The following is a 23,420-nucleotide window of genomic DNA, read 5'->3' as shown; positions in this document are numbered from 1 at the left end:
GTACCCCACTCCCACCCCCCACATGTACCCCACTCCCACCCCCCACATGTACCCCACTCCCACCCCCCACATGTACCCACTCCCACCCCCCACATGTACCCCACTCCCACCCCCCACATGTACCCACTCCCACCCCCCACATGTACCCCACTCCCACCCCCCACATGTACCCCACTCCCACCCCTCACATGTACCCCACTCCCACCCCCCACATGTACCCCACTCCCACCCCCCACATGTACCCCACTCCCACCCCCACATGTACCCCACTCCCACCCCCCACATGTACCCCACTCCCACCCCCCACATGTACCCCACTCCCACCCCCCACATGTACCCCACTCCCACCCCCCACATGTACCCCACTCCCACCCCCCACATGTACCCCACTCCCACCCCCCACATGTACCCCACTCCCACCCCCCACATGTACCCCACTCCCACCCCCCACATGTACCCCACTCCCCCCCCCCCATGTACCCCACTCCCACCCCCCACATGTACCCCACTCCCACCCCCCACATGTACCCCACTCCCACCCCCCACATGTACCCCACTCCCACCCCCCACATGTACCCCACTCCCACCCCCCCAATGGACCCCTCTTCCCCCCCATGGACCCCCCCCCCATGGACCCCACTCCCCCCCCCCCCCATGGACCCCACTCCCCCCCCCATGGACCCCCTTCCCCCCCCCCCATGGACCCCACTCCCCCCCCCCCATGGACCCCACTCCCCCCCCATGGACCCCACTCCCCCCCCCCCCCCCATGGACCCCACTCCCCCCCCCCCCCCCATGGACCCCACTCCCCCCCCCCCCCATGGACCCCACTCCCCCCCCCATGGACCCCACTCCCCCCCCCCCATGGACCCCACTCCCCCCCCCCCAATGGACCCCACTCCCCCCCCCCCCCATGGACCCCACTCCCCCCCCCCCCCCATGGACCCCACTCCCCCCCCCATGGACCCCACTCTTCCCCCCCCCCCCATGGACCCCACTCCCCCCCCCCCCATGGACCCCACTCCCCCCCCCCATGGACCCCACTCCCCCCCCCCCCCCCATGGACCCCACTCCCCCCCCCATGGACCCCACTCCCCCCCCCATGGACCCCCCTCCCCCCCCCCACATGGACCCCACTCCCACCCCCCCCATGGACCCCACTCCCACCCCCCCCATGGACCCCACTCCCACCCCCCCATGGACCCCACTCCCACCCCCCCATGGACCCCACTCCCACCCCCCACATGTACCCCACTCCCACCCCCCACATGTACCCCACTCCCACACCCCACATGTACCCCACTCCCACCCCCACATGTACCCCACTCCCACCCCCCACATGTACCCCACTCCCACCCCCCACATGTACCCCACTCCAACCCCCCACATGTACCCCACTCCCACCCCAGACATGTACCCCACTCCCACCCCCCACATGTACCCCACTCCCACCCCCCACATGTACCCCACTCCCACCCCCCACATGTACCCCACTCCCACCCCCCACATGTACCCCACTCCCACCCCCCACATGTACCCCACTCCCACCCCCCACATGTACCCCACTCCCACCCCCCACATGTACCCCACTCCCACCCCCCACATGTACCCCACTCCCACCCCCCACATGTACCCCACTCCCACCCCCCACATGTACCCCACTCCCACCCCCCACATGTACCCCACTCCCACCCCCCACATGTACCCCACTCCACCCCCCACATGTACCCCACTCCCCCCCCCCACATGTACCCCACTCCCACCCCCCACATGTACCCCACTCCCACCCCCCACATGTACTCCACTCCCACCCCGCACATGTACCCCACTCCCACCCCGCACATGTACCCCACTCCCACCCCCCACATGTACCCCACTCCCACCCCCCCATGGACCCCACTCCCCCCCCCCCCATGGACCCCACTCCCCCCCCCATGGACCCCACTCCCCCCCCCCCCCCCATGGACCCCACTCCCCCCCCCCCCATGGACCCCACTCCCCCCCCCATGGACCCCACTCTTCCCCCCCCCCATGGACCCCACTCCCCCCCCCCCCCATGGACCCCACTCCCCCCCCCCCCCCCCCCATGGCCCCCACTCCCCCCCCCCCCATGGACCCCCCCCCCCCCCCCCCCATGGACCCCACTCTCCCCCCCCCCCCCCATGGACCCCACTCCCCCCCCCCCCATGGACCCCCACTCCCCCCCCCCATGGACCCCACTCCCCCCCCCATGGACCCCACTCCCCCCACCCCCCCCCCATGGACCCCACTCCCCCCCCCCCCCCCATGGACCCCACTCCCCCCCCCCATGGACCCCCACTCTTCCCCCCCCCATGGACCCCACTCCCCCCCCCCCCCATGGACCCCACTCCCCCCCCCCCATGGACCCCACTCCCCCCCCCCATGGACCCCACTCCCCCCCCCATGGACCCCACTCTCCCCCCCCCCCCCCATGGACCCCACTCCCCCCCCCCATGGACCCCACTCCCCCCCCCCATGGACCCCACTCCCACCCCCCCCCATGGACCCCACTCCCAACCCCCCCATGGACCCCACTCCCACCCCCCCATGGACCCCACTCCCCCCCCCCACATGTACCCCACTCCACACCCCCCACATGTACCCCACTCCCACACCCCACACCCCACTCCCACCCCCACATGTACCCCACTCCCACCCCCACATGTACCCCCACTCCCACCCCCCACATGTACCCCACTCCAACCCCCCACATGTACCCCACTCCCACCCCAGACATGTACCCCACTCCCACCCCCCACATGTACCCCACTCCCACCCCCCACATGTACCCCACTCCCACCCCCACATGTACCCCACTCCCACCCCCCACATGTACCCCTCCCACCCCCCACATGTACCCCACTCCCACCCCCACATGTACCCCACTCCCACCCCCCACATGTACCCCACTCCCACCCCCCACATGTACCCCACTCCCACCCCCCACATGTACCCCACTCCCACCCCCCCACATGTACCCCCACTCCCACCCCCCCACATGTACCCCACTCCCACCCCCCACATGTACCCCACTCCCACCCCCCACATGTACCCCACTCCCACCCCCCACATGTACCCCACTCCCACCCCCCACATGTACCCCACTCCCACCCCCCACATGTACACCACTCCCACCCCCCACATTACCCCACTCCCACCCCCCACATGTACTCCACTCCCACCCCGCACATGTACCCCACTCCCACCCCGCACATGTAACCCCACTCCCACCCCCACATGTACCCCACTCCACCCCCCCATGGACCCCACTCCCCCCCCCCATGGACCCCACTCCCCCCCCCCCCATGGACCCCACTCCCCCCCCCCCATGGACCCCACTCCCCCCCCCCCATGGACCCCACTCCCCCCCCATGGACCCCACTCCCCCCCCCCCCCATGGACCCCACTCCCCCCCATGGACCCCACTCCCCCCCCCCCCCCCATGGACCCCACTCTCCCCCCCCCCATGGACCCCACTCCCCCCCCCCATGGACCCCACTCCCCCCCCCCATGGACCCCACTCCCCCCCCCCATGGACCCCACTCCCCCCCCCCCCATGGACCCCACTCCCCCCCCCCATGGACCCCACTCTTCCCCCCCCCATGGACCCCACTCCCCCCCCCCATGGACCCCACTCCCCCCCCCCCATGGACCCCACTCCCCCCCCCCATGGACCCCACTCCCCCCCCATGGACCCCACTCCCCCCCCCCCCATGGACCCCACTCCCCCCCCCCCCATGGACCCCACTCCCCCCCCCCCATGGACCCAACTCCCCACTCCCACCCCCCCCCCATGGACCCCACTCCCACCCCCCCCATGGACCCCACTCCCACTCCCCCCAATGGACCCCACTCCCCCCAATGGACCCCACTCCCCCCAATGGACCCCACTCCCCCCAATGGACCCCACTCCCCCCAATGGACCCCACTCCCCCCAATGGACCCCACTCCCCCCAATGGACCCCACTCCCCCCAATGGACCCCACTCCCCCCAATGGACCCCACTCCCCCCAATGGACCCCACTCCCCCCAATGGACCCCACTCCCCCCAATGGACCCCACTCCCCCCAATGGACCCCACTCCCCCCAATGGACCCCACTCCCCCCAATGGACCCCACTCCCCCCAATGGACCCCACTCCCCCCAATGGACCCCACTCCCCCCAATGGACCCCACTCCCCCCCCCCAATGGACCCCACTCCCCCCCCCCAATGGACCCCACTCCCCCCCCAATGGACCCCACTCCCCCCCAATGGACCCCACTCCCCCCCCCCCCAATGGACCCCACTCCCCCCCCCCCAATGGACCCCACTCCCCCCCCCCCCGATGGACCCCACTCCCCCCCCATGGACCCCACTCCCCCCCCCATGGACCCCACTCCCCCCCCACCCCCAATGGACCCCACTCCCCCCCCACCCCCAATGGACCCCCACTCCCCCACCCCCAATGGACCCCACTCCCGCACCCCCAGTGGACCCCACTCCCCCACCCCCAATGGACCCCACTCCCCCACCCCCAATGGACCCCACTCCCCCACCCCCAATGGACCCCACTCCCCCACCCCCAATGGACCCCACTCCCCCCTCCCCCTCCAATGGACCCCACTCCCCCCTCCAATGGACCCCACTCCCCCCTCCAATGGACCCCACTCCCCCCTCCAATGGACCCCACTCCCCCCTCCAATGGACCCCACTCCCCCCTCCAATGGACCCCACTCCCCCCTCCAATGGACCCCCACTCCCCCTCCAATGGACCCCACTCCCCCCCTCCAATGGACCCCACTCCCCCCCCTCCAATGGACCCCACTTCCCCCCCTCCAATGGACCCCACTTCCCCCCCTCCAATGGACCCCACTCCCCCCCCCTCCAATGGACCCCCCACCCCCCCCTCCAATGGACCCCACCCCCCCCCCTCCAATGGACCCCACCCCCCCCTCCAATGGACCCCACCCCCCCCCTCCAATGGACCCCACCCCCCCCTCCAATGGACCCCACTCCCCCCCTCCAATGGACCCCACTCCCCCCCCCCCCTCCAATGGACCCCACTCCCCCCCCCCTCCAATGGACCCCACTCCCCCCCCTCCAATGGACCCCACTCCCCCCCCCCCTCCAATGGACCCCACTTCCCCCCTCCATGGACCCCACTCCCCCCCCCCCAATGGACCCCACTCCCACCCCCCCAATGGACCCCACTCCCCCCCCCCCCAATGGACCCCACTCCCCCCCCCAATGGACCCCACTCCCCCCCCCCAATGGACCCCACGCCCCCCCCCCCCAATGGACCCCACTCCCCCCCAAATGGACCCCCCTCCCCCCTCCCCCCCAATGGACCCCCCCCAATGGACCCCACTCCCCCCCCCCCCAATGGACCCCACTCCCCCCCCCCCAATGGACCCCACTCCCCCCCCCCCAATGGACCCCACCCCCCCCCCCAATGGACCCCCCCCCCCATGGACCCCACTCCCCCCTGCCCCCCAATGGACCCCACTCCCCCCCCCAATGGACCCCACTCCCCCCCCAATGGACCCCACTCCTCCCCCAATGGACCCCTCCCCCAATGGACCCCACTCCCCCCTCCCCCAATGGACCCCACTCCCCCCTCCCCCAATGGACCTCACTCCCCCCCCCATGGACCCCACTCCCCCCCCCCCCCCAATGGACCCCACTCCCCCCAATGGACCCCACTCCCCCCAATGGACCTCACTCCCCCCCAATGGACCCCACTCCCCCCACAATGGACCCCATTCCCCCCCCCAATGGACCCCACTCCCCCCCCAATGGACCCCACTCCCCCCCCCCAATGGACCCCACTCCCCCCCCCCAATGGACCCCCACTCCCCCCCCCAATGGACCCCCCCCCAATGGACCCCCCCAATGGACCCCCCAATGGACCCCCCCCCCCAATGGACCCCCCCCCAATGGACCCCCCCCCAATGGACCCCCCCCCCCAATGGACCCCCCCCAATGGACCCCCCCCCCAATGGACCCCCCCAATGGACCCCCCCCCAATGGACCCCCCCCAATGGACCCCCCCCCAATGGACCCCCCCCAATGGACCCCCCCAATGGACCCCCCCCAATGGACCCCCCCCAATGGACCCCCCCCAATGGACCTCCCCCCAATGGACCTCCCCCCAATGGACTCCCCCCAATGGACCCCCCCCCAATGGACCCCCCCCAATGGACCCCCCCCAATGGACCCCCCCCCCCCAATGGACCCCCCCCATGGACCCCCCCCCCATGGACCCCCCCCCCATGGACCCCCCCCAATGGACCCCCCCCCCAATGGACCCCCCCCCAATGGACCCCCCCCCCAATGGACCCCCCCAATGGACCCCCCCCAATGGACCCCCCCCAATGGACCCCCCCCAATGGACCCCCCCAATGGACCCCCCCCCAATGGACCCCCCCCAATGGACCCCCCCCCCCAATGGACCCCCCCCCCAATGGACCCCCCCACCAATGGACCCCCCCCCCAATGGACCCCCCCCAATGGACCCCACCCCCCCCAATGGACCCCACCCCCCCCCAATGGACCCCACCCCCCCCAATGGACCCCATCCCCCAAATGGACCCCACCCCCCCAATGGACCCCACCCCCCCATTGGACCCCACCCCCCCCATTGGACCCCACCCCCCCAATGGACCCCACCCCCCCAATGGACCCCACCCCCCCAATGGACCCCCCCCAATGGACCCCACCCCCCCAATGGACCCCACTCCCCCCCCCCCAATGGACCCCCCCCAATGGACCCCCCCCAATGGACCCCCCCAATGGACCCCCCCAATGGACCCCCGCCCCCCCATGGACCCCCCTCCTGCCCCCCCATGGACCCCCCTCTCCCCGCCCCCCCATGGACCCCCCTCTCCCCGCCCCCCCATGGACCCCCCTCTCCCCGCCCCCCCCATGGACCCCCCCTCTCCCCGCCCCCCAATGGACCCCCTCTCCCCGCCCCCCCAATGGACCCCCCTCTCCCCGCCCCCCAATGGACCCCCCTCTCCCCGCCCCCCCAATGGACCCCCCTCTCCCCGCCCCCCCAATGGACCCCCCTCTCCCCGCCCCCCAATGGACCCCCCCTCTCCCCGCCCCCCAATGGACCCCCTTCTCTCCGCCCCCAATGGACCCCCCTCTCCCCGCCCCTCCCCCAATGGACCCCCTCTCCCCCCCCCTCCCCCAATGGCCCCCCTCCCCCCGCCCCTCCCCTCCCCTAATGGACCTGCCTCTCTCCTCTCCACCCCCCCCCCCAGCCCTCACCAGGGGGACCCCCTTCCCTCCCCTCTCCACATGTTCTCCCCCCCAGCCCCATTTATGCCCTTCACTCTCCGGTTAGCTGCCCTCTCCTCTGCATAACGTGAGCATTAATGGGTATTTATCACAGCCGGTTTCTGGTTGCGATCCCGCTCTCTGTAACTGTATCTGCTGGCGCAGGACAGTAAAGTTGTTGTAAAAAATCAGCCACAACCTCATTGATTGGGTAGAGCAGACCAGAGGGGCCAAAAGGCTTCCTCCTTCTCAATCACATGCCCTCCAAAACCTTCGGAAGTGAAATGACACCAAACATAAGGGTGGTACTGGAGAGTATCAGGAAATTCCAAAGAGGGTGAACAAGGAGGAATATTGTGGGTAAAGGGCCCTGAGCTCACAGTGGAAGAATGGGGCTGCGCTCGGAATGAGAAATCTGCAGTTGGAGGAGTGGAAAGGCTGTGGAGGCCAATTCACTGTGTCTTTGAGACAGAGATCGATAGGTTCTTGATTAATAAGGGGATCAGGGATTATGGGGAGAAGGCAGGAGAATGGGGTTGTGAAAAATATCAGCCATGATTGAATGGGAAAGCAGACTAGATGGGCTGAGTGTCCTAATTCTGCTCCTATGTCTTATGGTCTTATGGAAAGGCACACTTGGAATCTGAAAGCACAAAGAAATGGAAAGATACCCTTGCGTTTTGAAAGCGAAACTGTTCTTGAGGGTAACCATCCAGGAATGCAAAAGGCGACAGGCGTGTCTCATTGTCGCATCATCTGTGACAGACAAATCTTTCCCAGTCATTTGACACATGGTCTTCTGTTATTGCAATGTAAACAGCACATCCTATTGTGGGAAGTCACTTTGTGTAAACAGGATCAGCACTAAGTTAGGTCACCTCACCTCATGGTGAGGGATAGGTATTGCATCAAGTAGTATAATCAGGAACGCTCAGATTAGCACTGGCAAAATGCTCTCTGAATACCTCCTGGAAGGCCCTCTGAATACCTACGACCACTACCATCTAGAAGGACAGAGCAGCAGATAGCTGGGAACCCCACCACCTGGAAGTTCCCCTCCAAGTCATTCACCATCCTGACTTGGAAATATATCGGCCGTTCCTTCGCTGTCGCTGGGGCAACGTCCTGGAACTCCCTCCCTAACAGCACTGTGGGTGTACCTACACCACAGGGACTGTAGTGGTTCAAGAAGGCAACTTGCCACCAGCACAACTAGGGATGGGCTATAAATGCTGGCCTAACCAGCGACGCCCACATCCCATAAATGAATAAGGAAAAGGTCAAGGAGAATCAGCAGGAAATACTTTTGCGCACACAGTTTGATCGAGATTCCCCGGTCTAAACGCCATGGAGGCTGGGGAAGAATTGGAGCTTGCCGGATCGCGATCACTTGTTACACCATGTTACCTAAGGCAAGGGGCAAAGGCAGATAAGTGGAATGAAGTGCCAAATCATTTTCAATCTCATTTGAGTGGCAGAGAGTGCTTGAGGGGCTGAATGGCTGTTTCGCTTGCTGATGCTTCTATGACCCAAGGCCGGGCAATATTGTGATTGGTTGGGGGGGGGGGGGGGGGGGGGGGCGTCTCGTGTGAGCAGGTTTTTTTGAGATGGAAGCCGAGGTCGGGAATTTATGGGGTCCCAGTTATGCTGGAAAATTGGGACAGGATGCTTCTGGGATCTGGAATGGCTGGGCATTTGGGATCATTGTGGAGACAGGTCCGGTCCGGTGGAGTCCGGTCTCTTGAAAGTAACAGATTAGAGAAGTGTGGACTGGGATAGACATTGATCTCCTTGGAAGCAGCTTCACGTCATTCAGTGCATTGCTGGTGAGTTTGGTGACTCACGGTAGCATGGTGGTTAGCATCAATGCTTCACAGCTCCAGGGTCCCAGGTTCGATTCTCGGCTGGGTCACTGTCTGTGTGGAGTCTGCACGTCCTCCCCGTGTGTGCGTGGGTTTCCTCCGGGTGCTCCGGTTTCCTCCCACAGTCCAAAGATGTGCGGGTTAGGTGGATTGGCCATGCTAAATTGCCCGTAGTGTAAGGTTAATGGGGGGATTGTTGGGTTATGGGTATACGGGTTACGTGGGTTTAAGTAGGGTGATCATTGTTCGGCACAACATCGAGGGCCGAAGGGCCTGTTCTGTGCTGTATTGTTCTATGTTCTATGTTCTATGTTCTATTAACACAGCCATCTAATTAACCACTTCATCATACTTAAAAGTTTGTGGTTTACCCAGTTTGTTTTCGATGAGAGATTTCCTCAGGCCTCAGAAATTGTTGATACCAACCAAACTCACGGGAAGTGGGGCGACATGGCGGCGCGGTCCCGGGTTCGATCCCGGCCCTGGGTCACTGTCCGTGTGGAGTTTGCACGTTCTCCCCGTGTCTGCGAGGGTCTCACCCCCACAACCCAAAAGATGTGTAGGATAGGTAGATTGGCCAGGCTAAATTGCCCCTTCATTGGAAAAAGATAATTGTATACTCTAAATTTAAAGCAGAAATCATCGGAAGTGACTTTAATCTGGTCTCACAATGACCATACGCGCGCTGCACTTCACAGGACTTGCCTGGGCCAGTGCCGAATAAGGAGAGATCATCACCAGTGGTCATAATTGTGACTTTCACAGTCTCTTGGTGAAACAAACTCACAAATTATCGATGCCCCAACCCTTCCTATTGGGCTGACTTTGACATTCCATTCTCGGCAGTCCTACAAGTTGCACAGATTCCGAATGCAGCTCAAGACTTTTAGCCAGAGTTGAGGTAAAAGCTTCCTGCTCAGTTGGTGAGGTAAAAAAATTGTTAATGAAGTAACGATAAATCGGTAAATTAAGAAAACAAAATTTATTCTCCATTTTCACATTTTCTGCAAAACTTACACCCCACCAACAAACGGTAACGAATACAATGTCAATCCCTTTATTAACAACAACGATCCCATCCTCCCACCACCCCCCACACAACGGCCCACCTGACAATATAATCATCAAATAAAACAAAACCTCCCAAGGGAAAAAAGCCAGAAAGGAATCAGGAATGGTCACCAATGACATATATAGTCCATCCCTCCAACCCCTCCCCTAATATTCAACGCCATCCAATCCCCGAAAGAGTACTGTGAATGACACCCATGAATTGTAGAGCCCCCCCCCCCACACACACACACACACACAGACTCCTATCCTCCACTTCCTCTTCTAAACTCCTCCCCCCAGCCTCGGTTCCTTCCCTCAACTTTTCACCCCCAGACTCACCGGAACCTGTTCTACCAGGTTCTGATGGCCGCAGCCCCTCCCCCCACCTCACTCCCGTTCACTGGCTGGCTTAAACCGGTCAGCGTGGAGGCCCCCGCCCGGGTCTCCTTCCCCCTTTCCCGGTCCCAGGAAAACCAAGAAATCTCCTTCAGCACACAACCCCCGCATACACACCCAAGCTCCAAAGAACCATCATTACAAATGAATGTCCCAACTCTTCCTTTGTCCAAATGTACAGTGTCAACTCATTTAGTACATACACCAACATGCAGTGAAAAAATAAAGTTACATGAGGCTACATCGGTACACGACCCGCTCTCAGTCCCATTTCTCAATTCTGCCACAGTCCTTCTGCCTTCGCAAACTCTGCCGCTTCCTCCACCAGCACTTTCAATACCGCCCCCATCTCCTTCTTCATCGCTTCCATGTGCCTTGTGAACTGGGCAGCACGGTAGCACAAATGATTAGCACTGTGGCTTCACTGCGCCAGGGTCCCAGGTTCGGTTCCCGGCTGGGTCACTGTCTGTGCGGAGTCTGCATGGTCTCCCCATGTCTGCCTGGGTTTCCTCCGGGTGCTCCAGTTTCCTCCCACAATCCAAAGATGTGCAGGTTAGGTGGATTGACCGTAATGAATTGCCCTTAGTGACCAAGAAAAAAGGTTAGGAGGGGTTGTTGAGTTACGAGGATAGGGTGGAAGTAAGGGCTTAAGTGGGTCGGCGCAGACCTGATGGGCCGAATGGCCTCCTGCACTGTTAAGTTTTCTATAGGCCCCCCAATAGCAGCAGAGATGTGGAGGAACAGATTGGGAAACAGATTTTGGAAAGGTGCAGAAGTCACAGGGTGGTAGTCATGGATGACTTCAACTTCCCAAATATTATGAATGGGGTAGTGTTTGTGCAGTGTGTCCAGGAAGCTTTTCTAACACAGTATGTAGATTGTCTGACCAGAGGGGAGGCCATATTGGATTTGGTACTTGGTAATGAACCAGGGCAAGTGATAGATTTGTTAGTGGGGGAGCATTTTGGAGATAGTGACCACAATTCTGTGACTTTCACTTTAGTCACAGAGAGGAATAGGTGCGTGCAACAGGGCAAGGTTTACAACAGGGCGCTTGAGGGATACAAGGTAGCCAGGAGGGAACTGAAGAAAGGGATTAGGAGAGCTAAGAGAGGGCATGAAAAATCTTTGGCGGGTAGAATCAAGGAAAACATGTGAGAAATATGAGAATGACTAGAGCGAGGGTGGGTCCGATCAAGGACAGTAGCAGAAGATTGTGTATTGAGTCAGAAGAGATAGGAGAAGTCTTGAACAAGTACTTTTCTTCAGTATTTACGAATGAGAGGGGCCATATTGTTGGAGAGGACAGTGTGACACAGACTGGTAAGCTCGAGGAGATACTTGTTAGGAAGGAAGATGTGTTGGGCATTTTGAAAAACTTGAGGATGGACAAGTCCCCCGGGCCTGACGGGATATATCCAAGGATTCTATGGGAAGCAAGAGATGAAATTACTGAGCCGTTGGCAATGATCTTTTCGTCCTCACTGTCAACAGGGGTGGTACCAGGGGATTGGAGAGTGGCGAATGTTGTGCCCCTGTTCAAAAAAGGAAATAGGGATAACCCTGGGAGTTACAGGCCAGTTAGTCTTACTTCGGTGGTAGGCAAAGTAATGGAAAGGGTACTGAGGGATAGGATTTCTGAGCATCTGGAAAGACACTGCTTGATTAGGGATAGTCAGCACGGATTTGTGAGGGGTAGGTCTTGCCTCACAAGTCTTATTGAATTCTTTGAGGAGGTGACCAAGCATGTGGATGAAGGTAAAGCAGTGGATGTGGTGTACATGGATTTTAGTAAGGCATTTGATAAGGTTCCCCATGGTAGTCTTATGCAGAAAGTAAGGAGGCATGGGATAGTGGGAAATTTGGCCAGTTGGATAATGAACTGGCTAACCAATAGAAGTCAGAGAGTGGTGGTGGATGACAAATATTCAGCCTGGAGCCGTTACCAGTGGTGTACCGCAGGGATCAGTTCTGGGTTCTCTGCTGTTCGTGATTTTCATTAATGACTTGGATGAGGGAGTTGAAGGGTGGGTCAGTAAATTTGCAGACGATACGATGATTGGTGAAGTTGTGGATAATGAGGAGGGCTGTTGTTGGCTGCAAAGAGACATAGATCGGATGCAGAGCTGGGCTAAGAAGTGGCAGATGGAGTTTAACCCTGAAAAGTGTGAGGTTGTCCATTTTGGAAGGACAAATATGAATGCGGAATACAGGGTTAACGGTAGGGTTCTTGGCAATGTGGAGGAGCAGAGAGATCGTGGGGTCTATGTTCATAGATCTTTGAAAGTTGCCACTCAAGTGGATAGAGCTGTGAAGATGGCCTATGGTGTGCTTGCGTTCATTAGCAGAGGGATTGAATTTAAGAGCCGTGAGGTGATGATGCAGCTGTACAAAACCTTGGTAAGGCCACATTTGGAGTACTGTGTGCAGTTCTGGTCGCCTCATTTTAGGAAGGATGTGAAAGCTTTGGAAAAGGTGCAAAGGAGATTTACCAGGATGTTGCCTGGAATGGAAAGTAGGTCTTAGGAGGAAAGGTTGAGGGTGCTAGGCCTTTTCTCATTAGAATGGAGAAGGATGAGGGGCGACTTGATAGAGGTTTATAAGATGATCAGGGGAATCGGTAGAGTAGACAGTCAGAGACTTTTTCCCCGGGTGGAACAAACCATTACAAGGGGACATAAATTTAAGGTGAATGGTGGAAGATATAGGGGGTATGTCAGAGGCAGGTTTTTTACCCAGAGAGTAGTGGGGGCATGGAATGCACTGCCTGTGGAAGGAGTTGAGTCGGAAACATTAGGGAACTTCAAGCGGCTATTGGATAGGTGCATGGATTACGGTAGAATGATGGGGTGTAGATTAATTTGTTCTTAATCCCGGACAAAAGTTCGGCACAACATTGTGGGCCGAAGGGCCTGTTCTGTGCTGTATTTTTCTCTGTTCTCTGTTCTATGTTCTATGTTTTTTGAAGTTCCATGGCCATCACTGTGGTCATTTCTTCCGCTGTGAGCGATGTGGCCTCCCCCTGGTGCTCCAGCCTCTGCTTTCCTTACAGTTCCCACCCTGACTTTTCCATTCACTGGCGGACTTTCATTAACCACCTTTTTCATGGCCGTTTTTCCCCCAAACTTGGACATTTCTCCTCACTGTGCCTTCTTACAGCTTTTTCAGCCTCCGTTGCTTCCATCGGTAAATTTATCAATTTTACAGTGTAATGAACTTTTGATGCATTCCATAATTCATTTTAGAGCCATATTTTGGATTTCAGATATATATGTTACTGAGGCAGAACTGTTTTTTTCCAAAAGGCATTCTGAGTAATTCAATTTTTTCATTAAACGAGGCAGTGAAAAGTTACCTTGCAACATTCCCACTAAAAAATACTGATCATTGTCACATGTTTAAACAAAAGGAATGCAGGAATTAGATTCATACACAGGGAGCATAGACTGCAGATAAGATTCCTGATGAGATACAGTTTGATGTATTGCACCGAACGCCTCCTAGTCTCTTCGAAGCATCTTTCCTATGCTTTATAGATCTAGGAATGCTTACTCCTGAATACTTTGACTTCCACATCAGTACCTCCTTCATTTAATACATTTCCCCCAGTGCCTAAAGTGAACCTACGCTGCCACTGTACAAAGATAAGGCTCGATTTCCTGCTTGGCCAGAGGTTTTGAGATTGGGGTGTCTGGATCTTTTAATTTTACCGCTGAATGGGAGAGTGTTAGGATAGTCATTGGATTTCTCTTCCTTGTCGAGTTATTTTCCGGCAGCTGTTGTCTTTCTGACTTACCAATGTGCTTTCTTCCAGCTGGTTTGGTTTGCTGAGTGTTGGAGTTTGGGGTAGAGTGTGTTGTTGATATTTGCCCACGTCGGGAATGTTTGAAAACCACTGACTTAAAAAAAAAAGTTCATCCTGGGGCAGCAGGGTAGCATGGTGGTTAGCATAAATGCTTCACAGCTCCAGGGTCCCAGGTTCGATTCCCGACTGGGTCACTGTCTGTGTGGAGTCTGCACGTCCTCCCCCTGTGTGCGTGGGCTTCCTCCGGGTGCTCCGGTTTCCTCCCACAGTCCAACGATGTGCGGGTTAGGTGGATTGGCCATGCTAAATTGCCCGTAGTGTCCTAATAAATGTAAGGTTAAGGGGGGGGTTGTTGGGTTACGGGTATAGGGTGGATATGTGGGTTTGGGTAGGGTGATCATGGCTCGGCACAACATTGAGGGCCGAAGGGCCTGTTCTGTGCTGTACTGTTCTATGTTCTATGAATGTGAACGTCACTGGATTAGTTAGTACCCATCCGTAATTACCCTTGAGCTGCCTTCTTGAACCGCTGGAGTCCCATACGGTGTAGGTACATCCACAGTGCAATTTGTGATGTAGTTCCAGGATCCTCACCCAGTGACAGTGAAGGAGCATTGACATAGTTGCACATTGGTGTGTGGCTTGGAGAGGCATTTGCGCATGGTAGCAGTGCCATTTTCCGCTGTCTTCGTCTGAGATGGTAGAGGTCATGGGTTTGGAAGGTGCTGTGGAAAGATCTTTGGTGAGTTGCTGCAGTGCATCTTGTCGATGGTAGAGACTGCGCACTGGCGGTGAAGAAGGTGAAAGTTTAAGGTGGTAGATGAGGTGCCAATCAAGCGGGCTGCTTTGCACTGTCGAGTATTGTTGGCCATGATGTGGAGATGCCGGCGTTGGACTGGGGTGAGCACAGTAAGAAGTCTTACAACACCAGGTTAAAGTCCAACAGGTTTGTTTCAAACACGAGCTTTCGGAGCACGGCTCCTTCTTCAGGTGAATGGGATTCACCTGAAGAAGGAGCCATGCTCCGAAAGCTCGTGTTTGAAACAAACCTGTTGGACTTTAACCTGGTGTTGTAAGACTTCTTACTGAGTATTGTTGGAGCTGCACTCATCCAGGCAAGTGGAGAGTATTCCATCACACTCCTGACTTGTGTCATAGAGATGCCAAACAAGTTATGGAAGCTGCAGAACCCTGAGCCCTTGACCTGAGCTTTTAGCTGCAGCATTTACATGGCAGTTCCAGTTCCGTTTCTGGTCAATGGTAATAGTTAACTCAATGTTTGTACAAGGCACTGAGCCAATACCAAAGACATGTAATTGTGGCCAAGAGCTGTGAGTTGAACGTTGAAGTAGCGGTTTTGGTGTTGCTTGTTCCTGTTGCTTTTTTAAAAAAAAATGCCACACGCCTCTGAAAATATTGAAAGCAATTTCCTCTAATTACGAGAACGAGTTGATTTGACAGACCTTTATTACATAATTACAATCACTGTGAATCCTGATGACTGTTAATTTGGTGCAGGAAACGTCGTCCTTGGCAACCTGAAAGTCAAAGAAAATGCACTGGTAAGTATTTAATTTTATACAAATTTATACTTTACTCAAGTAGTAGGGGTGTGGAACGCCCTGCCTGCAACAGTAGTAGACTCGCCAACTTTAAGGGCATTTAAGTGGTCACTGGATAGACATATGGATGAAAATGGAATAGTGTAGGTCAGATAGGCTTCAGATGGTTTCACAGGTCGGCGCAACATCGAAGGCCGAAGGGCCCGTACTGCGCTGTAGTGTTCTATGTTCTATAAGTTTCTGCTTCGTTTATATTTCTTTAGAAATATTATTCTGAAAGTTATTGAGTTTGTGGTTGAGAGCAAACATGATTCGGATTCTCTGGAATGGGCAGCTTTGGGGGTTTATTGGATGTCCTGTATCAGTTTTCAAAATAAATAATTCCGACATTGCGGTGCAGAATAGGGACAGCACGGAAGAAGGCTCTCCAGCCCATCATGTCGAGCTGGCTGTCCTAAAGAGCAATTCGCATCCTGCCACTTTCCCACGTCCCTGCATGTTCCTCCTTCTCTGATTAGCGTTACGCGAGGAGGAGTATTTGGAAATTGTGTCCAGAAAGGAGACCCCAGAGTAGCAGGCAATTTAGGGGTTAAATAAACTGAGGGGAGGGGGTAAAAAACCTGCCAGCAGAGGTCAGAGGGAGAGATCCACGTCTGGCTGAGTTACCCCAGTCAGAATTAAACTCGTTAGTGGGAATACACAGGATGCCCCAGATCCGTTGTTTTTTGGGACACTCCTGTCTGACCAGCTATTAGCCCATTACAGAATCCGATGGCCTCTTTGCCCGTCAATGGGAGGTTTGTTGCTTATCGGTAGCATGGCTCTGTTCTTTTGTATCAACTGGAATGGGTAATCAAACAGCCAATATAACAACGATAGGTTCAAGTCTGGAAACCACAGCAGAAAACCTTTGTTTGAGGGGATGGGTGGAGTTAGGGAGAGGTAATGAAAGTTACAGAGGAGAAGACTTTGGAACTCGACCGAGAGAGGTCATGAAAGTTTCCACGATACAGGCTTTGGAAAAGGGTTCAGAACGAATGCCCCTAACAGAAGACAGACTGCTTCCTCGATGCAAGTATTGGCTTTGCCCGTATGTGTAAGTGGAACGAGAGCTGCATGTTTATTTAAAGTGGTGTTTGATGGGAACTTGTGTGTAAGTTAAGAAACTATATGTAATCTGAAACTGCATGTTATCTGAAACTACATGGAATTGTTAGCGTTAGAGTTGAAGTTGAAATATTTTGTTTTAATAAAGTTTGTTTATAAAACAGCCAATCCCGATATCTTAAATATCGCTCCTGGAATGAATTGATCTTTCCGCCCTGCATTAAAACTTAAAAAGGTTATAGCTCTGGTTCAATGTCTCGGCCACGGTTGAGAGCTGACTAGGTACCTGTAACATTAGAAAATGTAGAGAAAGGAATGGCACAGAAGGAGGCCACTCATTATAAATATGGGAAAGGAATTTCTAATTGAGGCTGTGTCATGCTACTTGTGTGGGGAGCCTGAAACCTGTGTAGCTTCTGAATTCTTCCACTGGCCCCTGTTTTGATGTTTGATTATATTCAATTTTGATGGGAATTATGTTCAAATATGTATTTTTTTTTTGTTTTTTCCATCCAACCAAAATGACTTTATTTTTTCCACTCTTCTTTCCAAACAGAATGATTTAGACGTCCCTTTCAAAGTCAAGGCTGGACAGATAGGTATGTTATTTGGCTTTGCTCTTGAACAATTAGTTTTTGACCAGGTAAACCACTGAACTTGCAACTTTGCCAAAGTTTTGATTATCTAAATATGTATTCATAAGCCATGCATCTAAACTTGCTATTTGGCAACTGGAAAATATCTACACAATGTTAATATTGCACATAGTTTGGCTTTTTATTGTTAAAATTGTATTCATTTGCAGGTGATTACATTTGAGTGGTGTTGTGAATTGCTTTTTTGATGCAGTAGAGTAGCGCAAGGAACTGGAAATGTTGAGGTTTTCTTAGAGCAAAATAGTGTTCAATGTGTGCCAATTGGACACCAGCTATTGAACCAGCACCATTTGCCATAATGGGCGGATCCCTTGGTGGGGGTAATTTAGTGACAGCTCAGAACCGGCTGGGAAATCCAGCCAGAGGTGGCAGTCCATCAGAAGAAACCCTGCAAAAGAGGTGAGACCAAAGATTTCCCAGTTTTGCAAACAAGAGAAATGGGAAATTTATTGTGTTCAGTGAACACTCATTTCTCCATCACCACTTAAGGAAAAATAGTGCTTACTAACCTCTTCCCTATTTGTCCGACATTGCTGTACATTAGACTCATTGTGCTTTCCAAAGGAAATTTGACAAACTTTCACGAGTAATTCATTCTTGGAAATGCTGTCGGATATCCTGTGTTGAAAGTTGAAACTTCCTGGGCAATTCCCAGGGCTCCCACAGGGTCCTGACAGGCATCTTCAGTCGTGTGCCTGGTCTCCCAACGATTAGAGAGTTGGAAGACCGGGCACAGATATTATAGACATAAGAGATACAAATTTGAGAGAGATTATCTTGAGTATGTGACAAGGGTAGGGAGTGGTATATTATCCTCCTTTGAGAGATACATAGACATGGAGGACCACATTACCTCATAAGCCGGTGCTTATGTAGTTACACTGTATATCTTGCGTTGTCCTATTATGTATTTTCTTTTATTCCCTTTTCTTCCCATGTACTTAATGATCTGTTCAGCTGCTCGCAGAAAAATACTTTTCACTGTACCTTGGTACACGTGACAATAAACAAATTCAATCCAATCCAATCTGTAGCTGTCTCCTGAATAACTTGTGAAAGTTTATGGATTTTGTAGAGTAACACATCCAGTGTTGCCAGCTCATCTTTTATTCATATTTTATTGACCCCCCCCCCCCCCCCCCCCCCCCCCCCCATTCATTTTAAATGGAGAGAAGATGCAATTGCTTTTGACTTTTTTTGTGTACAAATAGCCAGTGTTGTTGTTATAAAAGCAATTTACTGCGGATGCTGGAATCTGAAACAGAAAATGCTGGTCAACCTCAGCAGGTCTGATGGCATCTGTGGAGAGAGAGAACGGAGTTGACGTTTCCAGTCTGCGTAACACTTTGTCAAGTGTTAGTTGTGCTGTGGATGTGTCATATTTCTGTTTCCTGTTGGGTAACTGTTGCTTTCATTTATAGAGAAGCTTACGTTGAAGATCCCATGGAAGAACTTGTACAGTGAAGCTGTGGTTGCTACGTTGGATGGTTTGAACCTTCTGGTCGTTCCAGAAGGAAGTGAGTAATGCTGCAATCCTGCTCATTTTAGTATTTGTAGAGTCGGCATAATTAGTACTTCAAACTGATCAATCGTTGTGCAATATGGAGTCTTTAGTTTGAATATCATTTTCATAAGTTCATGAGTTCATACGATTTCAGAGCAGAATTAGACAGAGGGCAGCACGGTAGCATTGTAGATAGCACAATAGCTTCACAGCTCCAGGGTCCCAGGTTCGATTCCCGGCTTGGGTCACACTGTGGAGTCTACACGTTCTCCCCGTGTGTGTGTGGGTTTCCTCCGGGTGCTCCGGTTTCCTCCCACAGTCCAAAGATGTGCAGGTTAGGTGGATTGGCCATGCTAAATTGCCCTTAGTGTCCAAAATTGCCCTTAGTGTTCGGTGGGGTTACTGCATTATGGGGATAGGGTGGAGGTGTGGGCTTCGGTAGGGTGCTCTTTCCAAGAGCCGGTGCAGACTCGATGGGCTGAATGGCCTCCTTCTGCACTGTAAATTCTTTGATTCTGTGACTCAAAACTCCAGGTGCGATCTCACCAATGCCTTGTATAATTGCAGCAACACCTCCTTGCCGTTATACTCAATTCCTTTCGCTATAAATGCCAACATTCCATTTGCTTTCCTTATTATTTGTTGCATCCGCATGCTCGTTTTTGGTGACTCATGCACAAGGGTACCCAAATCCCTCTGCTTCAGAGCACCCTGAAGTGTCTCCCCGTTTAGATAATAAATTGCCGATCCATTTTTTCGACCACCATGCATGACTTTATACTTATCCACGTTAAACTCCATCTGCCACGTTTTGGCCCGGTCTCCTAATTATCTATATACATTTGTAAGAATGTTATTTCCTCATTGCAATTTACTGTCCCACCTATTTTTGTGTCATCTGAGAATTTGTCTATAGAACCTTCTATCCCTGTATCCAAGTCGTTAATATAGATTGTAAGTGGTTGGTGCCCAAGGACCGAACCCTTTGACACCCCACTAGTTACATTTTGCATCAAGAAAAAGACCCATTTATCCCGACTCTCTGTCTCCTGTCCGTCAGCCAGCCTTCTAGCCAAGCTAATATGTTGCCCATAATCCCAGGTGATCTCACCTTGTGAATTCACCTTCTGTGCGGCACCTTATCAAACGACTTCTGGGAGTCCAGACACACTATATATGCAGGATCCTGTTATGGGCCAGGGTTTAATAACTCCAAAATGTATTATGGAGTCCACCTGACTTCTAACTTTTGTGTTGAATTTGGCTAAGATGAGCACAAGACCCTTCCTTTCAGGTGTTATTCAACTGAGTTCTTAGATGCTTTTAATCAAAAAACAAGCTTTATTCTAAGAATTTAGTTAACATTTGTATAAACGCACACATCAAGAATTTTTTATCAATTACAAACATAGAGATCCCACACAGCTACAGTAATCCATGTATGCCCCTTAATGAATTTCCCCTTAACTGTTCCAATTCAATAACAAAATACAAGTAAAACCAGAAACCCCTTTCCAAACGCAGAGCCCAGCACACAGCATTCTGACTGATATAAGACTTGTTATTGATACTCTGTTCCCCCTTTCAAACAACAGGTTTGAATTCCTTCCAGAAAGCAATTATCTCTTTTAAGTTACCAAGCAGTCGGGAAACAGGTTTTAAAATGAAGATAGAGAAACACTTCTTTCAACCTGTGCAGTTCAAACCAGTCCAAAACTCAAAGCAAAAATAAGAACTCACAGAGCCACAGCCCAGCTCCACCCACGCAACTTCATTGAAGCCTACTCGTGAAAATAAGCAATTTTCAATGACATCACTGAAGCTTTGTGATAAGACAAAAAACTGTCTTAAAGGGACTCTCCCATGACCATCTCCATCATCCACTGTTCTTGTTACATCTTCGAAGAACTCGAGCAAATGAGTCAAACATGGGTCAAGTCGGCTGTTTTTGTCTTGAATATGTTGTGAAAGTGGCAAGTGTTTTGTCTTGTTGGACAAGTTAATATAATTAACACACACAATGATGGGTCAAAGTGGTTGAGGATTATGGTTGGCAACCATAATGTAGGCTGTATTACTGTATTCCTCCCTTTAAGACTGTCACAACACAAGAACCATTGACCATTTAGAATGCAAACAGATGCTTCATTGCTCATTTGGATGATTCTTGAATGTCAAACAGACCCCCCCCCCCCCCCCCCCCCCCCCCCCCAAACCACATGCATAGAATCATAGAATCCCTGCAGTGCAGAGGGAGGCCATTTGGCCCATTGAGTCTGCGCCAACGAAAGAGCACCCCTACCTAAGTCCAAACCCTGCTCTAGCCCGGTATCCCCATCCAACCTGTTGGACACAGAGAGGAAATTTAGCATGGCCAATTCACCTCACCTGCACATCTTTGGACTGTGGGAGGAAACCCACGTAGACACGGGGAGAACATGCAGACTCCACACAGTCACCCGAGGCCGGATCCCTGGCACTGAGGCAGCAGTGCTAACCACTGTGTCGCCATGTTTGCAGCAAGCGAAGAAAAGTGTTGAAAGAATATATTTTTTAATGTTTCATTGTCAGCAAGCACAAGTAAAGAGAAGACAGATAAGGATGTCAGTTGTTTTCTTTTTGCAACGTGTTACTCAGGCAGTGAAAGGCTGTGAACTGCAACTCTAGCAGTGCAGGATAGCAAGCACAAAGGCTGGTCTGTTTAAGCAAGATAAGCCAAAATGGGATCATGTTGTTTAGAATGAACCAGCTGACTCCGATGCTGTTTAGGGTGGGCGAGGGGGGGGGGGGGGGGAGGGAGGGAGGGAGAGAGAGAGAGGGAAGAGATGATTCGAAGTGGGAACAGGGATGGTTTTGGCTTTGCATGATGGAGGGAGGATCAGCATTGGTTGTTGATTCTACCCTGGCCTCTGCAGGCCCAATCCAGACTTCAGATTCATGGCATAGTATTATTAATTGTTGATGTGGCTCGCTTTTTTTAATAAAAGGGTGTTTTGATCTTTTGCTTGGGAGGGGGAAAAAATAAGTTTTGAGAAGTTTTTGATCGGGGCATGACCATTGAGTGTGCAGGTGCCTGGTGAGTGTGAATGTTGGGGATTTAGGGTAGGGTCAGTTATGCTAGTCTAAAATATTTGGTGATGATGTCCTCCTTCCCTTTGCATATGAGCGGATGGAGGGCGCTTCAGGACCTCTGTCTCCCGAAGACCCCTCCAGGTTCACACTGAATGGTTGTCAGTTCCAGGGAGAGTACGTTATATGTCAATACAGTGCGATTGTTTTGGGTAAAATAATTTTTCTCAACTTTGCTTGCGTCACCTGGGATACAAATCAGTCATCATTTTAAATACAGAACGGAGGGCAGCACGGTGGCCTAGTGGTTAGCACAACCGCCTCACGGCGCTGAGGTCCCAGGTTCGATCCCGGCTCTGGGTCACTGTCCGTGTGGAGTTTGCACATTCTCCCCGTGTCTGCGTGGGTTTCGCCCCCACAACCCAAAAATGTGCAGAGTAGGTGGATTGGCCACGCTAAATTGCCCCTTAATTGGAAAAAATAATTGGCTAATCTAAATTTAAAAAAAAAAATAAAATAAAAAAAAAAATACAGAACGGCTCTTTGTTTTCATTTTATTATATTTAACTTTATATTTAATTTTTCTTTGTGTTCCACCTAATCTTTACTCAATTATTTTTGCTCCAATTAAGGTGCAATTTAGTGTGGCCAATCCACCTACCCTGCACATCTTTGGGTTGTGGGTGAAACCTGCGCAGACACGGGGAGAATGTGCAAACTCCACAAGGACAGTGACCCAGGGCCGGGATTCATAGAATTTTTGTCATAGAATTTATCATAGAATTTACAGTGCAGAAGGAGCCCATCGAGTCTGCACCGGCTCTTGGAAAGAGCACCCTAACGGAGGTCAACACCCACCCTATCCCCATAACCCAGTAACCCCACCCAACACTAAGTGTGTGTTTTGGACACTAAGGGCAATTTAGCATGGCCAAACCACCTAACCTGCACATCTTTGGACTGTGGGAGGAAACCGGAGCACCCGGAGGAAACCCACACACACACGGGGAGAACGTGCAGACTCGGCACAGACAGTGACCCAAGCCGGAATCGAACCAGGGACCCTGGAGCTGTGAAGCAATTGTGCTGTCCACAATGCTACCGTGCTGCCAAATTCGAACCC

The 23,420-nt window shown here is 53.9% G+C and overlaps 1 protein-coding gene across 7 annotated transcripts in view; it reads left to right on the top strand.

Annotated features, from left to right (window-relative positions):
- The window catches only part of vps13c (vacuolar protein sorting 13 homolog C), a 368,173-nt gene that overhangs the window by 1,709 nt on the left and 343,044 nt on the right, over positions 1-23,420 (top strand). For all 7 annotated transcript variants that reach the window (XR_005458698.1, XR_005458696.1, XR_005458697.1 and 4 more), the window contains exons 2-4: positions 15,918-15,961; positions 17,625-17,667; positions 19,146-19,241. Coding sequence is in view for 4 of the 7 variants with exons in the window: in XM_038784422.1 (XP_038640350.1) it covers positions 15,918-15,961; positions 17,625-17,667; positions 19,146-19,241 (183 nt within the window). In the remaining 3 variants the exon portion in view is untranslated. The remainder of the gene's footprint in view (positions 1-15,917; positions 15,962-17,624; positions 17,668-19,145; positions 19,242-23,420) is intronic.

The sequence above is a fragment of the Scyliorhinus canicula genome, chromosome 24, assembly GCF_902713615.1.
Source record: "Scyliorhinus canicula chromosome 24, sScyCan1.1, whole genome shotgun sequence".
In the NCBI taxonomy this organism is placed as follows: Eukaryota; Metazoa; Chordata; class Chondrichthyes; order Carcharhiniformes; family Scyliorhinidae; genus Scyliorhinus; species Scyliorhinus canicula.
Note: the sequence above shows the minus strand (reverse complement) of the source record. Positions and strands in the feature narration are given on the sequence as shown.